The sequence below is a fragment of the Bacillus rossius genome, chromosome 7, assembly GCF_032445375.1.
Source record: "Bacillus rossius redtenbacheri isolate Brsri chromosome 7, Brsri_v3, whole genome shotgun sequence".
NCBI classification, from domain to species: domain Eukaryota; kingdom Metazoa; phylum Arthropoda; class Insecta; order Phasmatodea; family Bacillidae; genus Bacillus; species Bacillus rossius.
The window spans coordinates 69911110-69931309 of record NC_086335.1 but is presented as its reverse complement, the minus strand read 5'-3'; the positions used below and the strand labels follow the sequence as shown (position 1 = coordinate 69931309).

At 38.2% G+C, this 20200-nt stretch overlaps 1 protein-coding gene across 1 annotated transcript; it reads right to left on the bottom strand.

The window, feature by feature from the left end:
• Positions 1–426: 426 nt before the first annotated feature.
• LOC134534481 (uncharacterized) lies at positions 427–11994 on the bottom strand. Its single transcript, XM_063372958.1, has 7 exons — positions 11929–11994; positions 8717–8819; positions 5231–5289; positions 4823–4858; positions 3951–4065; positions 3156–3220; positions 427–595 (listed from the first exon to the last, which is right to left on the bottom strand). Exons 1-7 carry the CDS (start codon positions 11986–11988, stop codon positions 569–571), a joined length of 465 nt encoding a protein of 154 aa, XP_063229028.1. The 5' UTR covers positions 11989–11994; the 3' UTR covers positions 427–568.
• Between the last annotated feature and the right edge of the window lie 8206 nt (positions 11995–20200).

The window sequence follows — 20200 nt, the reverse complement described above, 5'->3', positions numbered from 1 at the left end:
TCACGGATGAGTAAGTCACTACTACACTTAACATTAGCGCTGACTTCCCCATGCCAATGTCACCAGATATGGAATGTTTATTGTTCTCGGACTTACAGTCGTCGTAACAGTACATATTTGATAAAAAAATTTCGTATGTCATGAATGGAATCAAACTGCTATGATCATCAAATCGCGCTACCAAAGTAATTTTTCAAAACCATTAACTTATGATGGGGGAAGTGTTCTGTTTGTAAAATATCAAAAGTTATTCGTAACCTTGCAATTTCTTGGGCTCAAATGTTGATAACAAATCTCAGTTTGTGGTTTTGACGTTTTCGTGTCAACTCGTAGGTTGTGCCGATCATGAAAACGTTTCTCAAAGGTCTATGTCTCTCTTAATGAAAAAAATGGGGTTAATTGATTGGTCTTCAATTATCGTCGACAGAGTGTAAATTGAGATTTTATTGAGTCGGGTTCCATGCTTAGGATGTAATATTTTACAGAATACGGATCTATTACAATTATTGTTTTATGTACAAAAACAAATTGGCTGGAGGAAAATCCAGTTCGGTCTCGTCCTCCTCTTCTACTCGAACCGGCAGTCCTGGTGGGCCTGCAAAGAAACTCCATCAGCAAGCAGCAACATCAGCAAGTAGCAACATCAGCAAGTAGCAACATCATCGTGCAGGGTGAGGAGGCGAGGCAAGAGCCCGAACGGGACTCGAGGCCAGGAAGTGCCAGAAGCGAGGACCAAGTGCGATGGGGCAACTGAGAAGACCCACTGTCAGTAGTGACCGCCATGTGTCTCGCATTGTAAGAACCGTCTCAGATAGTCGTTTTATCTCTTAACTCCCCCGTTAATGTGGTTTATTTAGTTTCTTATTTGCCGCAGTCGCGAGGCCGTCTCATCCCTGTCGATGACAGTTACGTCATGGTAACAGCTGCAGCTGCAAAAGCCCCTAAAGAAAGGACGGACCCAGACTGAGAGTCAGAGGAGGGGCCAAATTAAAATTTCTAATACTGTTTTAGCACATTTAGAATTGAACTATTCAGTACATTTTATTTTTGGTTCAAAAAACTTGCCGTTATCTATGGCCCTGCAGTAAAATAACACTTTGGTAAGTTTTGGAAAACTATGATTAGGAATTAGGAGGAAATATGAAAAGTATTCAGTGTTAAAGGGGGGAGGGTCATGCCACTAACCCCCCCCCCCTCCCACCACCACCACCGGATAAGCCAGAGCCTACACGTAATGCAACAAGTGGTATCTCGGACTAAGCATGGTGGTCGCCAGCCTATCAGCAACGGGCAGTATGATTGGGTCTGAGTCGGCGTCTCTGTGGCCGTGCAGCAGCGTGCGACCCCTGGGGGGCGGAGTCCCCCGGAATCTACCCCATGCGTGGTCACGCCCGGACCCCACAAGTGGAGGCGGTGATTCTCAAGGAACTTCGGTCCGGAAATGCAGGCGTTACCGTGCACAAAGAGATACACTATGTCCCTGCTGTGTGGTAGGCCGTACGACAACCGTGTGAACCGTCCACTGTTTGCGTGTTACAGACTACGATAGGTACGGTATGGCCACACTGCTAAAAAAATTTCACCTTCAATTTACGAAGAACGCTGGTTACAAATCATCCAGGGACACTGAGTTCGCTTACTTTGGACATGAGTCAAAAACAATAATATTCTCGGTATACTGAGAAAACATTCACAAACGGGTTAAGTCTACAGAAAGAGCTATCTTCTTCTGTCCACACGTGTGTTTACGTTTGTCAAGAACGAACCATGCAACTCGGAAGTTGAAACACTGCGTAGTTTCTGTGAAGAGTCAGGAATTTGAAGTCACAAAGGCCTCTTCGTTTATTTGAGTTGGGTTCTCCGTTGAAAAGTCCGTTAATTTACTGTAACTGCTGACAGTGCAGTTGCGTGACTCGCGGACGTTGTACGGATCCGGTGTCTCTCTTTTGCTCTGTGGATGTTTCAGCAACGGCAAGAATCGTTTCCTGTGATACGTTTCTGGACAGTTGTGCCTCTGTGAGCCGGTGTTTTCTCGAGGTACTCCTGTTCATTCCGCTGATGTTCCACTAGCATCTCATCACCTGTCAGCATCACTAACCCACATCCGATGTTCCAAAGACAAGACATGGCAAGACATGCCATGCCGTTCAGCCTGTTGCAGAAGGACGTAGCCAGAGGGAGGTCCTTCCAGGATTTAAAAAGGGGGGAAAAAACAAAATAAGACAGAATAAGAATATTACAGCTATTTAGCAACACAAGGTAACAAGGAGATTGTTGTAAAAAGATTATTGCAACTGTTAGTAGGCTACAATATGTATTTCGTCCTTATTATAGCCCGACATGTCTCAAACTGTACATGTGTGTATCACGTATTAAATAACATATATATAGTTTTCTTTTTTCATGAAAAATCGTTGCTTAAATTTATATGTGTAAACTTTGGAGTTCTAAAGGTCTTCAGTTATCTAAGATTTTAGCGTGGCAATCAATTTTCTTTTGAAATTAAACTATAAAGATACCTTACTCATCATATACATGACATTCACCCGAACATACACGTGACAGAGGTGTCTGTTCTGGAGGTCAATGAACACGCAGATTTCTCCAATCCTTAATTCATTAATTAATGTCGTTAAAGATAACATTAGAATTTTTTAAAGTTGTAAACTAATTTCTGTGCGAATAAAAAATTATATACAACTAGCCCTTCATGTGCAGCTCTCCCAGAGCTAACACTGTGAGTTTAGCCTAGCTGTAACTAGTTCATTTTCTAGTCCGAGAGGAACCACAGCAGGTTTTTTCTCTGGCCAATACGTTGTCGGTGCCATGGACAAGTTTACACATATATATAATGGTTATTCATAATGGGCCAAAAGTCACGAAGGGGTTACAACTTTGAATAACTTTATTTACCACTAGTTTCCATTGTTTATCAGTAATTGTGAATCCACACAGAGGTGTAAACATTTCTCCCATGTTTGGTGTTTAAGCTTGTGGGGAAAATCGATGGAAACCAATGTTAAATAGAGGAGTTGTTGACAGCTACTACCCCTGCCGTGACTTCCGCGGCTAGGGCGGTGTCGGGGCGTGTGGTGTGCGGTCTCTCGCAGTCACCAGGCCCGGGAGGGCAGTCACCAGGCGGCGACGGGACTCACCCTGGCGTGCAGCGCGAAGCAGATCACCAGGTTGTTGGTGTCGCTACAGCCTCCCTCGCCCCTCGCTGCAACAAGCACCAAGCACCACGCAACAGCGAGGCGGTCACCACCCGCTCTCTCTCTCCGCACAGACGTCGCTACTCAAAACTAAAAAGTTCAGGATTCGAGAGGAAATTTGCAGTTGACGTACCTATCTGTAATACTGCTGAGCTGGAACACAGTATGCGGTGGCCAACGTTCAAACCATAACTGGAGGAACTAGGTTTTAAAAAGTAAGTATTTCTAAAGCATATGTGGGAATTTTTTTAAGAAAAGATTATTTGTTACAAATTTTTTAAAAAAAATAATAAGTATTTAGCTATACGTTCAGAACATGACATCTACCCCTCCGCTCCAAGTTCTGTTTCTGAACATGCCATGGTACAGTTACACGTGGAATATACAATACCGACGTGGTACCTCCCCCAAAAGTGATTAGGAACACACTGCTTTCGGAACGTGTCATATTTGTAGGGTATGTTTCCCAGACATTTTATTAAATAAATAAAAATTCACCCATTGCATGAATTATTTTAAGAACGTATAACCTTCTGATTGAACAGTTTATTTTCTAACTAACTTTATCATTTGTGCAACTCGTCAGTTACTGAGCAAGAGTTGCCCCTGGGTGGTCGTGGGGCATCAGGCATCAGAGCTGCTACAGTCAGTTCCAGAACATCTGGCCTCATCCTGCCACCCTTGATGGCTCCCAGCATTCTGCACTCGACTGTACGTGACGACAGCGACTGTACTTACGGGCAGTTTTGCAGTCTTCGTACAGTTTCTGCGCGCAGTGCTTGTACTTCTCGTCTTTTATGTCGTCTATCTTCTGTTTGAGTTTCAGTGGAATTATCTTTCCATCCTGGTCCGTCTGCAATGGGAAACATTACATGTGTTAATTTTATTTCCTTGATCCCTTTAACGAAGTTATCTAAGGCTTATTGTTTAACATTCTCGTTCTGTGAAAGGTTAATTTTCATTCTTAATATAGCTAAATAATAATGACGGAGTGTTGATAATTATAATGGCATGTATTACAACAAAAGTGGAACACTAAAAAATTACACGTATTTCATGCCCTTATGGATGAATTAATAATAGATAGTGAGAAATAATATAAATACATTCAACATTAATCTTTTCCGAAGTAATTTTGCCAAGGAAAAAAAACTTCAATCAGAAATATTATTGTAAAGTTTTCACAAATATCACTGCCTGAACAGTACTTATCCAACGGGAGACTTGAATTTTTATCTTGTTAGAAACGCATTATGCCACACACACGAAACAAAATATGAAATTCAGTGCAGAATATTTATTTAAGAGCTTCAATTAATGTGCCTGTGGCCTTGCAGGAGGTATTATTATTATTATTATTATTATTATTATTATTATTATTATTCGTTGATTTATGTAGATACCTGAAGGCTTAAATATTTCTGGTTGGTTGTTGTAATTTATTATTTATATCTTATTATCATTATATTAGTGTGATTTATTAAGTTCAGATAAACTGCTTTAATCCTCGCGAAGTAACTAAATGTTATTTACATCATGAAAAAATACATTTGAACATGATTGGATGGTAAAACAAACTATAACTTTATGAATCTTGAAATATCACTTACCACTTCAGCCTTCTTGGCGACGCAATACGCGAAACACTGAAAAAAAACACACATTTTATTATATAGAATCTGTTATTTTATAACGCGTACATTTACTATACTTTTAAAGATAACATGTACCAAATAAGCTGGTAACTTGCCATCCATGCTCGAGCGGCAACAATGCGCCGACATTTTTATAGTCATAGTGTGAGATATTGTGACTATTCCTATTGGCATCTGATTTCCGCTGCAGGTAAATCTTGGATGTGTAGCCTATGTTTCTGGATAGTGAAAAGGTACATATAGGCTCTACCGGAATCCGACACAGATAGTCTCTATCGTACCATTTGGTTTCACGTCGCGCAAAACCAATCACTTCAGGATAAAATGAGCATACATAAGCCCGTTACGTGTGGTCACGTTTACCTTGCAGTCTTCTGGTATGACGTCGTACTGTTTCTTCTTGAACTCATCATGACAATGCTCTGGAAATACAAAAACAAAGTTATTAAACCAGCAAAGCACCCAAATATTACAGACTAATTATTTCTGTACTGGGTTAACTTGGATGATAAAGAAAATTCGTGAACAGACGTGCTAGGCCATTCTGAGTCATGTACGAATCCGCGCCTCGGGTGGGTAATATATTGGCGATATTGCTTTTAATACGTATGTGCATTAACAACTGACATGCCATAAAAAGATTTAACCAGAACACTTTAAATTTATTTAGAAGGAAATCATAAATACACGCTGCGTACGATTACGTTAGATTATTTGAGACGTAATGAATAAACTTACATTTGAGAGACAGAGATCAGCAAAGGTCAAGCAGGAGGGCATTCAAGCTGTCGAAGTTGAAATTTATTGTCAGGGGAAAAGTTTCCTTGTTGAGGTACGGGGGGGTGTCTCCTCGAGGGTATTCAAATTTTTCAAAAACACCGTTGCATGAATCAAACTCCAAGTTAAATATATACATACCTAGCTTCCAATACTAAAATTTGCAGTTGGCTTGAAATAGTTTTGGTTTGATAAATTAGAAAATTTGGCAATAAAATATTTGGCCTGATAAAAAAAAATTGGTTGTCTGTTAAGTCGGTTTACGGGCGATAGTTTAACGTGACGTCATAACAAGACATTGATGAAATGATTGCATACTTTATGAATACAATTTAATCATTTTTATTTTAATAATAAAAAAATAAATACTTGAAATTAACCTAGTAATCAGATTTTTAAAATGCATGAATAATTAACCTTTATTGCCGAAATTGTTGTTGTAATAAGCAATGAAAACCACATTAACTTTTCACTTCACTTTATAAACAGTCGAGTGGAAGAGAGATAGATGCGGCGCAAGCGTACAATGTGCGTAACGGGACACAGCGTAACGGAACAATGTGCGTAACGGGACACTTTTTCGTGCGTGCAGCCGGCGTTCATCGATTTATTAGACGTTGTCACGTCAAGAACATACCATAAAATTTTTAATTTAATCCGCCATTACCCTGTTTTTAACACGTCACTGATTTGAACGAAGAACGTTAACGATGAGTAAAACACGTGTGGTTGTTGTTAAAACCAAAGCCATCGAGAATACAAATATAGGGAAAGTTTGAGATGGACGTTGATACGAAATAAAATATTTTTGCCAAACATAAACGTGTCCGCTAATGCCAACAGAACCGTGTGGCATGGTCCGAACAGTGCTACAGTGTCCCGGTAGTTCAGTAAACGTAGTGCTGCTCCCAGCTGCAGGAGAAAAGGTTATCGCTTCGGTACACCAACGACTTGTTTTGGACATACAATTGTAAGCAACGTTTAACGTCACAATCTTGTGACTACTACAGGAAAGCCGGACTGCTGCTCGGACATCTGACCACTGTGATACTACAACATATCACAGAACACTGAAACTTTAATCTAAATAATTTATTTATGTTTTACAGAATTTGTTTACATTTATTTATTAATGTCAAATTTATATATCTTTCACGTTTATTAATTTCTAAAGTTGTTTTGGATATTGCTACGAGCATTAAATCATTTCTCTATGTCTATAATGCAAAATGTTATGTCTTTTAAATACGTAATTCAAGGCCGGTTATTGGCCGGTAGATCGGCGTATCTTTTGAACTGAAGTTAAAGACATTGTTGTAAGAGACGCTATAATTTTAATAGAGGAGAAGAGAGCTTGGGTGTGCCATCTTGTGGCTGGTGTGTGCTGTCGCGTCGGGCCTTGTCGACGCGACCTTTCAAATAGTTTCTGGCGTCGCTACGTCTGCCGAATTGGTGAGAAAATACGCCCCGAGCTTCGGCGAAGCTCTGGTAACATTAGTTTATTTAAATTAAAGTTTCAGTGTTCTGCGGATACTGCAGGAGATGCAGGTTCCCTAAGGAAACCACGGACTGGTGCTCGGACATCTGACCACGCAGGCCGGCGTCGTGACCTCGGGTCACGTGCGGTGATGTCCCCGGGTCATCCACTGTCGCGGCGAGGCGCTTTGACGGAGGACCTGGCGCCGTGTGACAGCCGCTAGGGAAGAAGATTGTTTGGTTGTGGGAAGGGGGAACAACGCGAAAAGTTCTTTTTTTTTTTGACGTGATAACGTCTTATAAATCGATGAACGCCGGCTGCACGCACGAAAAAGGCATGACTCATTGTCACGTTCCGCCTGAGCCGAGCGTGCAAGAACCGGCCGACCACCGTGCGAGGAAATCTTCTATAATATCAAACAGTTTAAATCGGGTTTTTAAACTAATTTTTCGTGATTATATTTAAACAAATAATTTAAATTAAATTTGTAAAAACTGTAAATTATATTATTTGAAAATTAAAAAGGATGCAATTTTTCATCAATGTTTTCGTATGACGTTATCAGTTTACAGACAACCCTCCTTTTTTTATTAAATATTTTTTTCAAAAATTCTTAATTAATAATTACATATTTTCAATACGGCGTACATGACGTCATAATTCAAAATGGCGGAATGTTAAAAAACAAAATGGCGGAGTAATCGAAGCTGGTCGCCGGGATCGAAGGTAGAGACAGAAGTTATCCAAGATGGCCGCCGCGGATCCCTACCAACTTACTGTTCTGTCTCCAGTTCCGAGTAGCAGCAGTCAGGCTTTAGCGCTACCTGTTGCCACATTCATACTGCCCGACTTGTTAACATACAAACGTTAGCTATAATAGTTTTACTACTATCATTTTTTTAATTATATATTTTGCAATTTGTTGATGCTGAATAGTTAAATTAATGTTATCATGTATTTAGGTGTTGGTCAATACCTACCTATTTATTTTGTTTGAAGAAACCCTTGAAAAATGATACTGCATCATGAAATGACGCGATTTTGTCGGCATTTGATCGTTAGCACGCATAAAACTAGCCTCAGTATTATTTGTCAGAAAACTATTGTGGAAATTTAAATTCCAGTTTGGCTTGAATATAAAAAGGGGGGGGGGGGGGGTTAGTCTGTAAAGTCGGTTTACGGACGATAATTTTACTTGATAATGGCATAAGAAAACATTGATGCTAAATTGCATACTTTTTAATTTTCAAATATTATTTAAAGTTTTTGCAAATTTAATTTAAATAATTTGTTTAAATATAGGTAATCACGAACAATTAGTTAAAAAGCCCGCCTTAACCTGTTTGATATTATAGAAAATTTTAACGCACGGTGGTGGACCGGTTCTTGCACGCTCGGCTCAGGCGGAACGTGACAATTTTTCGTGCGTGCAGCCGGCGTTCATCGATTTATCAGACGTTATCACGTCAAAAATTTGATTAACGAAAACCCGATGACGCCATATCGAGTACCCCCTCCCGGAAGGTGTCGCTGCTATGGGAGGGGAGGGGGTGAGGGGGGGAGGTGCCGGCGTGCCGGCGGCTGAGTCCACTCACTGATGGAGACGTTCTGCTCCTGCTCGCAGGCCTTGATGTGCGCCTTCAGCTCCGGGTCGATCCTGTCCAGCGCAGTCTCCGGGTCCATGAACTTGCCCTCGCCCTGCGCACAGACACACCTCCGTCCAGAGTCACGCCTCCCGAGACAGTCGTTCCTCATGTACACGTCACGGCTTGGAACAGTCGTTCCTTACAAGTCACCGCTGGCAGCAGTCGTTCCTCACAAGTCACGGCGAGGAACAGTCTTATCTTTTCAAGTTACCTCTTGGAACCGTTCTAGCTGACAAGTATTTGCTCGTAGCAGTCGTAGTTCACAAGTCACGCCTTGGAACATTTTTTGCCTTTGGGTCCTCAGCTCAGTTAGAGCTATCGTATCGTTGAAAATAGCGACTTAGAACTGCCACATCTTGGAAACACGTATAATTGAATTGTCACACGTTAGAAATACATAACTCAGAAACGTCATATTTTAGAAATGCCATAACTTACAAACACATCTTGGAAATGCGATAGCTTGGAAAAAAAACTGTAATCTATCACAACCACAAGTTAAAAATTATCTGACTTATAACTGGCATGACTTAAGAGATTTCTGTCCGTGCGTTGCGTTACTCGTGGCTCGCAAAATTCTACAGCATTTTGTTTTATTTTTGATGTTAACGAAGTTTTTTTAATTTATATTTCTTTGGGCACGTTATAAAAAAATATCAGTGTGAATTTTTAAGATCCGCGCGCATCATGCAACGATACTTTCACAGGATGAAAAAAAGGTTACATACAAATAAAAATTATATAGGCTATGTGTTTTTAATCTTATTCTTTAGTGATTGATATTGAATAGTGGTCCATATCTTTAAAAACGTTAATTAATATTAAATATTAATAATATTAATTGTGTTAGTAAACCTTTTCAATTGTATTTATATACCTAAGTGAGGTTAGGTTATACGTGTTTAGGCGCGTTATTAAAAAATTATCAGAGTGAATTTTTAAGATGCGCACGCAGCATGCAATAAAAATTAACATGAAAAGAGGCTACATAGGTACAAATAAAAATTATACATGTGCATTTAAATCATAAATGTTAGTTATTGATTATAATTGAACCCATTTAATTAAAAGCATTCATTTATTGTGAATAATGATAGGTACAATTTGTGTTTATAAACTTTTTCGGTTGTATTATTGTGCGTGGGCACGTAGTTATTTTCATGAATGTGCAATTTATTTTCATTATAAGTTATTATATTGTTGTTAAATAAATAAAATTAATTCAAATGAAATTTCAAAAATATGAATGATTTTAATTATTAATTAATATTTTTTCTCTTTTAATAAAGTTAATAATTAATTGTTACACGTTATAAAACTGTAATAAAAATAAAGTATTAAAGGATGGTTGTACTATTATAGTTTTATTTTTATTACCTATTTTAATTATTAATTTCCTAAAATCCGTTTTAAAAGTAATACTAATAATACTATAAATAGAGGTTATAGGTCTACCTAGTATGAAATAATCAATCCAATTGACTGAGCTATGTATTTAATAATATTTTAGCAATACGATAAACATGTAAAATGTGTTCATATGTATTTGCCAAAATTTGTATAATCCATTAATCTGTAATGTAAAAAAAAAGTTTTAAAAATGTGTACTGTCAAGCTTTGAACCATGTTCCATTAGCTTATTAACAAGGACTAAAACCACTGCGCTACAAAGACTATCGGATCGTAGTTTACTATGACCATTTTACTTAACAATAATATATTGCAGCATGGGCATCGCAACCGAGGGGGGGGGGACGGGGGGTGACACGTCCCCCCCCCCCCCAATAATAAAAGTCTTCAATATCGTCCCCTCCAATAATATATTTTGTTTCGTAGTTATATTAAAAATATTATGTCTGTGATATAACCCATATGTTGCGCACGATGCATTTAGTCCAATCGTGGTAATGTGAGCACTTTTTAATTCGATCTTCGTGTAAAATCAAATTCAGGTCGATACCGAGGAGAGATACTATAATAATAGTGAATATAATCACTTTATTACTTATGTTTGTGTACATGTGCGAAATATTCTTAATACTGCTGCGGCATTTAAGTGTAACATTCAGGTTTCTCCTGATGTTTAAATTAATGATTTTGTGTGGATATAGCACCAGCAGATAATGTTAACTGTGTTTTTTACAAATTTTTTCTCTGAAAATATGTTTTATAAAAAATAAATTATATATTGCAACCAACATTAATTAAAATATTTATGAAAGAAAAGTGCCTAAAAACCACCTTTTTGCACCTTCAATTTTTCCGGGGGAGGACCCCTGGACCACCTGCTTTTTTTCCAGGGGATGGATATTCCTCAATAAATTAATCAATTGAAGTCCCCCCAAAAAATATATCTTTCGGACGCCCATGTATTGCAGTGTACTTTCATTTTCATAAAGTTTCATTAGGCACACAAACGAGTTTGGTATGTCCCCTAATATTTATGAAAGTGGCTATATATTGGTTTGATACACGTGAATCCGCCATCTTCCTGTGAAAATTTCGTTGCATGGTGCGCAGCGCATCGTAAAAATTTACTCTCATTGAATGTTTCCAAAAAGAAGTATAACTTTTACTGACCAGGGTGACATAGGCTAACCTTGGACGTACTCTTACAGCGCGGTTTATTGATTGGACGCCCCACGCTTTGTTAGACTCTTGAGCAAACAGTTAGCCCACGCCAGGGCCGCAACTAGAGTCTCTGGCACCCGGGACATGAATGGATTCATGCGGGCCCCTCCCCTTCTTTTTTTACACATACCACACCAATAAAGCGGGGGGTCCGGGGGCCCTCCCACGGAAAAATGGTGCTATTTAAGCATTTTCCATACCTACATGTAACAGTTTCTGTGCTACTGTAACTTCCATGCATGAACCCACTATGCCCATAAAGTAGTCCGTATAATCACTAGACTTGTTCATTAAATATGTTGAGACTTTATATTGTAAATCAGATTAGACATTCCTGGCATGCAAGTTAAAAAAAAAAAACTTTTTACCAGTTACCAGTTGTAGTAGGAATTACAATGCAAGCTGGTGATTTCGGCGCCCCCACAGCTTTGTGCCCGGGGCGTATGCCCCGCTTGCCCTCCCCCCCCCCCCTGGGGCCCACCCAGGTGGCCGGTCCCGCCCACCCAGGTGGCCAGGTTGGCGGTGCTGACCTGCAGGCCGAGGAGAGACAGGCAGGCCGCCGCCGCCACGAGCAGGTGCGCCGCAGCCATCTTGTCGTGAGCGAGTGCGCGCGCCCCGCGCCCGGCCTTATACGGGCCGCCGAGGAACAAAAGAGCAGCGATAACCCGCGCGCGTGCGTGGCGCGACCCCTGTTTCCGCTTCCGGCGATCAGCGCGACCTCGCGGCAGACGGCCTTCGTCCAGGGTACACTCCCAGGGACAATCAGCCCTGCAGCCGTGGGCAGGGGCGTAGGAACCGGGGTACACAGGGGGCACGTGTCCCCCTGAACTTTTTGGGTGGAGGGGACTGTCCCCCCAACTTTCTAGACCGTGATATTTTTATTTTATAATATTATTCTGCCCAACTTTATTTGTAATTTCTTCACTCATCAAATTTTATCTTAAGGAAACAATAATGATTTTAACATCGATGTATTCAATGGTTAGATACAAAAACTGCTTAAAAAGCGCTATTTTTCACTTTTAAAATCAAAATTTTCCGGTGGAGGACCCCTGGACCCCCCGTCTTAGTAAGAGGGGGATGGGTTTACATGACATCAAAAACATTATTTGTCCCCCCCCCCCCCCCAACTTTATGAACACAGCTACGCCAATGGCCGCGGGGTAGGTGTTCGTATACCTCTCAACCTCTCACCGGGGAAGCCTTCCTCCCACAGACGAGAGAGCCACACCCCAAGTTCCCCCAAGTTCATGCTCGCTTATTTCCCCCCGTTCTATCTCGTTGTATAAACCGGTGTGGCATTAAATTTTGCGGTCGATTAGGATAGGTTAGCTGCATTATAAACAGAACAACAGCAAGGGTATTTTGCCCCCCCCCCCTCTAAAACCTTGAAGTGGGGGCAAACGGGGGCAAAGAAAGTGCTGTGTAATCAATTTTTAGATAATAAAACTGCTTAAATAGCACCATTTTCCACCTTGAAATACAAATTTTCCCGGGGGAGGACCCCCGGACCCCCCGCTTCAATAGGGGGGATCAATGATTCTTTATAAAAAGGTATGTTGCCCCCCCCCCCCTTTGGAAATTTATATTGTTGCGCCCCTGATTATAAATACTTTAAAACATTGTGGATGGTTGGTTATATTAGGTAAGTATAGCTACCAGGGGCGTAGCCAGGGGGGGGGGGTTTAGGGGTTCAACCCCCCCCCCCCCCTTAGCATCAAATCTTTAATTAATTTCTTATTCATCACACAAACAAATTTCGTATTAAAATTAATAAAAATTTTACCATTACTATATTTAAATTTAAGTACCGAAAACTGCTAAAATGGCACTATTTTACACCTTAAAATCCAAATTTTCCCTGGGGAGGACCCCCGGACCCCCCCGCTTTAATACGGGGGGAGGGGGGGCGGCATGCTTCTTAACACCCCCCCAAACACAAATCCTGGCTACGCCACTGATAGCTACATTAAAACTACTGTAAAATCATTTTGTGGTTGCTTATCAAATAACTTTTTAATATGTAGCTGTCCAGGGCTAGGAAACCGTTTACATGATTTCACAGTATCTTCAATGTAGCCATCCTAACCAAATCAACCGTCCACGATGTTTTAAAGTATTTATAATGTAGCTAACCTAACCTAATTGACCATTAGTTATCATGAGTTACAATGAACCAAAAAAAAATCCTAAGGTGCACGATCGGACGTTTGGCTCTCTCGTCTGTGAAAAGAAGGCTTCCCTCTGTCCGCCTGCAGAACGCTGTTCTGTGGACCACGGTAGACAAAACTTCGCCTGCGAGGCATTGCGGGTAGCAAATAATGCCTTTAGGTACCCCAAATGTTCCTAACTGCGATTGTTCCCCTGAAAATATGACATGACTTTCTTTTGAAAATTCGATGTAAAGCAAGTATCATCTTCTCATGGTAGTTTGGAATTGAAACCTCCAAAAACCTACATTTTGCAAAATAACCAATAACTAATTTGCTATAACAATTTCAAAAGTTCTTTGGGACTGATGCAGTGGCGTAGCCAGGACTTTATGGGGAAGGAGAGCAAGAGAGATATAATAATATAACTAGGATAGACCTGTATCTGGGGGTTGTACCACCCCTAGGCAAGAGGTCCTCTCCTGAGAAAGTATTTTAGACGACAATGCTTTAAAACACATTTTTAAGACTCTCTGGTGACTCTTAAGTGCTTTTTTCAAAGCCTGAAATACTTATAATAAAATTTCCACTACCAATATTTGTACTACGTTTAAAGTTTACTACCTTTTTTAAGTGATGAATAGTTTCTAATTGTGCATATTCAGTGGCCATAAATCAGAAAAAACTTAAGTCATTTTAAGTTCGTAAATGAGCTGCATTATTATTTATATAAAAATTGGGGGGGGGGGGTTTGCGGCATGGCCCTACTATTCCCTCTCTGACACTAAGCGTTTGTATAGTATTTAATTGAGCGAAGTTTTACAATCACCGAAAAAACCAATCGCTGTCGGAAAATGATTTATTGAAAAATTGGGAGTAACAATACGCCACTAATAATGTTTGGTAAATAAGAACATTGTCCCAAATTATTTCAAATAAATCATTTCACGACAGCGACAGGTTTTACCGTGGTTGCAGAACTTTGTCCAATCAAACATTATCCAGTTGCTTGGCGTTATTTGCAATAAATCAATTGTTCAATCCCATCTTCAACAGCCTTGGGAAGGACTTAACACCATAAGTAGAGATCGGAAAATTTCGCGGATTCATTTCGCGATAGGCTAGAATTCAAATATTTATACCTCAGTTTTGCCTCTGCTTTTGGCTCACAACTCACCTGGATGACTCTGGGCCAATGAGAAAAACTCAACTAAAGCAGCATCAAATCACAGACTGCTACGTTGGGACGTCTCACAAGACAGCAGCCAATGAGTGGGTGACATTTGAATGAGTGTACGTAGAACTATCGAGTTCATCCTACAGGTCATTGGAACCGCGAATTTTTCAGGTCCCTAACCATAAGTCGCGTGTGTTTTTCCAACTTTTGCTTGAACCTGGCGCCGAAGCTTGTTCAGGGGGTAACGTTCTTTCTTCCTCCCCCGTGATGACTGTATGCCCCTGACGGCACACCTCCCGTCGTACTAGCTTCACCGGTCGCCTGCCTGGCGCAGGCGCACAGAGCATGTCACGTGGCCGGGAGCTAGTCCGGCGCTTTTAGTGTAATGGTTTAAAATTAAAATAATAAAATTGAGACATTGTCTACGTACTAAATATTTTAATTCAAAACAGACACTAAATGGTAGCTTACTATTCATTTCAATTAATATTCGACGAAAATGTTTAACATTGGTCTGTGATATGATAAATGAGATACCGAAGGCATAATATCAAAATTAATGTTTTTTTTTTTGTGAACGTATAATCTGTATTGCCCAGTGTTGTCGGTTATCTATACAAAAACACACGAATCACCGCGCTATCACGTCTGAGTCGTGAGCTACACTGAACAGAATTTTTTTCCTAACCTAAATTAAAACTAAGTGTACCTATTTGGGAGGTCTATGTAGGGAAGACTCTTAAATGCGTATCAGGCCGAAGCCTATATAGTTAGGAAAATGTTAAAGCAAGATGATACAGACCTTTTCGTCAGATTTTTCTGTTACCCATATGCTTCGCTGTGATTTTTAAGACGTTTCACGTCAAAATGATATGACAATTACCGGTTGGGATTTGAACCTATGTTCTCTGGAATACGAATATAGTGTCTTACGACTCGGTCCATAAACTTCGATAGTGTATCCTTTCTCATCTTCAGATTGCTTTGTAGTGATTCCTCATGCTACAGGCGTGAGTGTACGATTATTGCATAACATCATAAATACATAGTTTCAGACTATAGTACTCCATGTAGGTTATCTTCACATGTCTTGAAAAATTATTGACATATAATAATATAAGTACAACTACCATAAATTACAGTGACGAAAATTTTAATTCACGTCTTTTGAGTATATCGTGTAGTAGTGTGTGTAACTACATGTGATTTTGTTTACACATTTGCAATTGGTTAAAAAACAGTATTTGCGGAAGGGGAGGACTGAAGCCAGTCACTCCTGAAACTCTTTTACAAATATAATGCTTGAAAATACATTTTTAGGCTATTTGACGATCCCTTAAGTGATTTTGCAACTCCTGCCAATGTAAATTTCGTAAAATAAAATTTTTTTGTCTAAACAAATCTGGCCCTCTTATTTTACTACGTTCTTGACACTTATTGTTACAGAAACAGGTTCCTCTTTTGAGTAAGCATCTCTGCACTTATACCTGTGCCTTTTTAATAGAAGTGTAAACAAATATACACATAAAACAAATCAAAATACAAATCTGTTTAAAAAAATTCAGTATTAAAGTGAATTTCAAAAACATTGTAGTTCATTGCATAAAATTTCAACCGATTAACAACATTTTGAATAATAGGTAAATTAATTCAGGATGTAGTTTCGGACATACACTATTACTCATTAAACTGTATGTCATGAGAAAACTCAGTCTGTTTGTGCCTTAAGAAGGGAATAGATCTCTCTCCCGAAACGTCGCATTTGTTGTCTTGGGAAAAACGTTCTGTGTTATTCTGTGCTACCATCGTTGTGGTTTTCAAAATATCTGTTTTGTCGCTCAACTGTTGGTTATGGTGTTAGTCTGTGCTGTCGTCGCTGTTTTGTAACATCGCTAAGTTCACCTGTGCATCTCTGTATATGCGGGTTTTTTTTTTTTTCAATTTTTATCTGTTAAGTTTCATCTTGCCGTTGTGCACCGTAAATTTTCTTTGTAAATGAAACAGGAATATTCATATAAACTTTGATATTTGTTAATTTGTACATTTATACGAAAATAACTGTATCATTACAAAATAGTGTTACCATTTATGTTATGTGTTGCCCCAGTACCTCCAATATTTAAAAGTTATTTGTAAACCCTTGTTTTAATAGCGTTCCAGTATTAACTGCGCATATTAAGCACGGTAAAACGAAAGTAAGCCAAATTGTTGAATATTTGATCGATTATCTTTTCCATAGTTTTAAAAATAATTACTATATATAAAATTAATAGCCAATTTTTGTAAGAAATACTCAGTTATACCTCGATAAACCGTATTTCAGATATGCAACAATAACCAACGCTATGTGGTATACAAAGTTATAATATCTGTCTTTTAGTATTGCAAACTATTCCTTGTCAACTGTTTTACAATAGAATCATTTGTAAAAGTACTGAAAAATCAATTCTGTGAGTTGTCCAAAGTATTTTTCGTCTTTATTTACTGTTCTTGTTGCTAATGTCTCATCGCTGTTAGCCCTCTGTGTCCGTCTGTGCTGAAATAATTTTTTTACCAATTCTGTCTACGTAATTTTCTGTCTATGTTTTAAATGTTTTGATGTTCCCTGAGTTTCGCTTGTGTTCTGTATGTTTGTACATTTATCTTTCTTGTTTGTTATTGAGGTTTCTTATGACACAAATTATAATCAGCAATGGTGTATGTCCTAAATTATAATATATATATATAATCAATCTACCCAACTGCAAGAACCATTTAAAAAAGGAAAATTAAAGAATTTATTTGGTATTTGAAACCCGTACGTTTGCAAAAAAAAAGTATTTAAAATGAAATTATATATTAGTTCGTAATAATCTCAAAATATCAAGTGTAGTATGTATGGAGAATTTAATTTCATAACGAAATTATTATATCTACTTAACTTGTTGAACTGAAGGAAAGGTTCTAATAATATTAATTATTATTTAAAAAAACAAAATTATAAGAAAAGTGAAATCTCTTGTTGTAGGACAAAATATTTTTTGGACGAAAATAATCATACACAACCATTAAATGAAATTTTGATACTGTAACAGTTAAATCATAATACATGTTTTATACTATTACACGTAGAAATATATATTACACATCCAAAATAAAAACACCGAATTCCAATTTTTATTACAAATAATTAAATAGCGATGTCACTGCGATGTGCACAAATATTAAATAAAAACTTTCTGTAGTTGTGTACTCAAAAACGTTCATGTTTAATAATTCCGATGATGTAATAAGTTTCTGAGGGTTTCATTGTGTGAAATAAAACATTTATGCTCCTGCTTAACCCTGATGTAAGCTATTACCAAGAATACTGTAAGTTCCAATAAAATATAGTTGTATTTAAATAATGTGAATATTTCTCAATAAGTAAGCAATACTCACAAAACTAGTGTCATGTAAATTATTAGTATTCAGAAACTGATCGATTTAAGGTCAGTACTATCATTACCTAAAATTCCGGTGATGTCTGTATGAAATGTATCTTTTAATTTGACATCTCCAACACTACCATTGCGTCAGTACTTAATTTAAGATTTTGAAAATGCCTATTTGTAAACAATTGTTTTAATAGCTTTCCAGTATTAGCTGCGCATATTAAACACGGTAAAAAAAGCCAAAAGTGATATAACAAGGTTAACTTTTCTGTGGCTTTAAAACCAAATAAATAAAATGTTATACATTAACTTCATGCCTGTAAGCACACACATATTTTAACTAAACACATTCTTTTAATATCTAACATTTATTTCAAAATAACTTTACCATCGACAGTGCAAGCTCTTTACATATTTTTTTTACTAATCTATAGTTCTATATAACTATTGTACAGCGGAACTGTAAGTGTTTGCAGGAAATCAACTAAACAAATTGCCATACTATATTTCACTGTTATGAAATTACATAATTAATGCTGAACGAACACATAAATTTGTTCAGCATTAATTATGTAATTTCATAACAGTGAAATATAGTATGGAATTTGTTCGTTACCGAGGTTAGATGTTACTGCACGTACTGCACGTGTTAATGACACTCGAAACTTCAGTAAACTCGTGCAATAACATCATGTCAGTGTTAAGAAGACTGCAAGTATCCGCTCTACCACTCTGGTTCTGGGGTAGAGCGCCTGCCTTGTGACTTGTAGGACCCGGGTTCGCGCCCCGGCTCCTCCAAGGCGGATTGCCCAGACGAAATGGTGGCATTTTCTCTGGTAGGAACACAATCCCTTGTAACAAGTCAGGCTACCAAAGAAACGGTGGGTGGAACAGAAAAAAACCTTCCAGGTGGCTTCCAAATGGGGAGCCCGTTTCTTTTCTTGGGCTCCCCATGCGGTGGCCATTCCGGGGGTTTCTCCGGGGGAACGGAGTTTTGCAAAAATATTTTTTTTTCGTTTTGAATAAGATAATTTTAGCACTATCGTCCATTCATATTATAAATAAAAACCAGTCAAATTTAATAAGTTAAATTTAAAAAATATTTACTTTGTACATAAAATATATAAAAGCTAAATTGTGTGTTAGTCAGTAAGTGGGTTGCACTTGGACCTGTATGTATCACTAGATCGTCAGGCGCCCACCCTGCCTCGGATGTGGAACAGGCTGACGTCACAAGTAGACCGCGTGTCGTGATTCTGAACATCGGGGGACGCACCAAGCTTATTTTTCAACAAAATTAAACCTTGTCATGGCGAAACTATCCTGGATATCTATAGTTGCAGGATTAATAACAGCAACTTTAAAATTACCTTGTAATCCTGTCATTGTGTAATTGATAAAACAAAAAAATGTGTTTTAACACTAAATGCATAGTTAATTTTCTTATTTTACACAATGTAAGCATATTTTATTCAGTGGAAAAATAATGCACCTTTTTTTATTTATGTAAATGTACAGTTTAATTCTGATCTTGGTGAAATTTTGTACACTTTACCAAAAATAAAGAAAGTAATGTAACTATTGCCTTCGTTACTACGTTAAAGAAGTTTTTCACAAGACCTTCAAAATAATAGTAACATTACCGTTAAAATATTATTACTGAACATATCTGAAATATTGGTACTTCTGAATTTCGAAAAAAAAAATCCCTCATTCTCAAAACAATCATTTATACAACAATTGTATACCCACTTCTAAGCTGATACATAAATTCTAGCAGTGGAAAATCTCGGTGGAGTTCGTTAATAGGCAAAATGTGACCAATAGGGTAGAAATGTGGTAGGTTTTTTTTAAAAAAAAGAGAAAAATCGCTGAAACACCCATAATATGACAAATAGCACATTCGTTTGAATGTATTAACTCGTAGGAGTAGTAAGTGTATCTTTTGTCTGAATAAAACTTTTATACGACCCACTGTAAATACAAGGAGTTGAAAAAACAAGGGTTGGTGGACAAATAATAAACTCCCTTCGGAGGCACAACATATTTTGCGTCCTATTAT

Coding starts and splice junctions, on each gene's coding strand:
- LOC134534481 (XM_063372958.1), bottom strand. CDS start 11,988: ATGGCTGCGGCGCACCTGCTCGTGGCGGCGGCGGCCTGCCTGTCTCTC. Junction 5,290..8,716: donor GGAGCAGAACGTCTCCATCA/GTGAGTGGACTC, acceptor TTGTATTTCCAG/AGCATTGTCATGATGAGTTC. Junction 596..3,155: donor GCTTCGCGCTGCACGCCAGG/GTGAGTCCCGTC, acceptor GTTTCTTTGCAG/GCCCACCAGGACTGCCGGTT.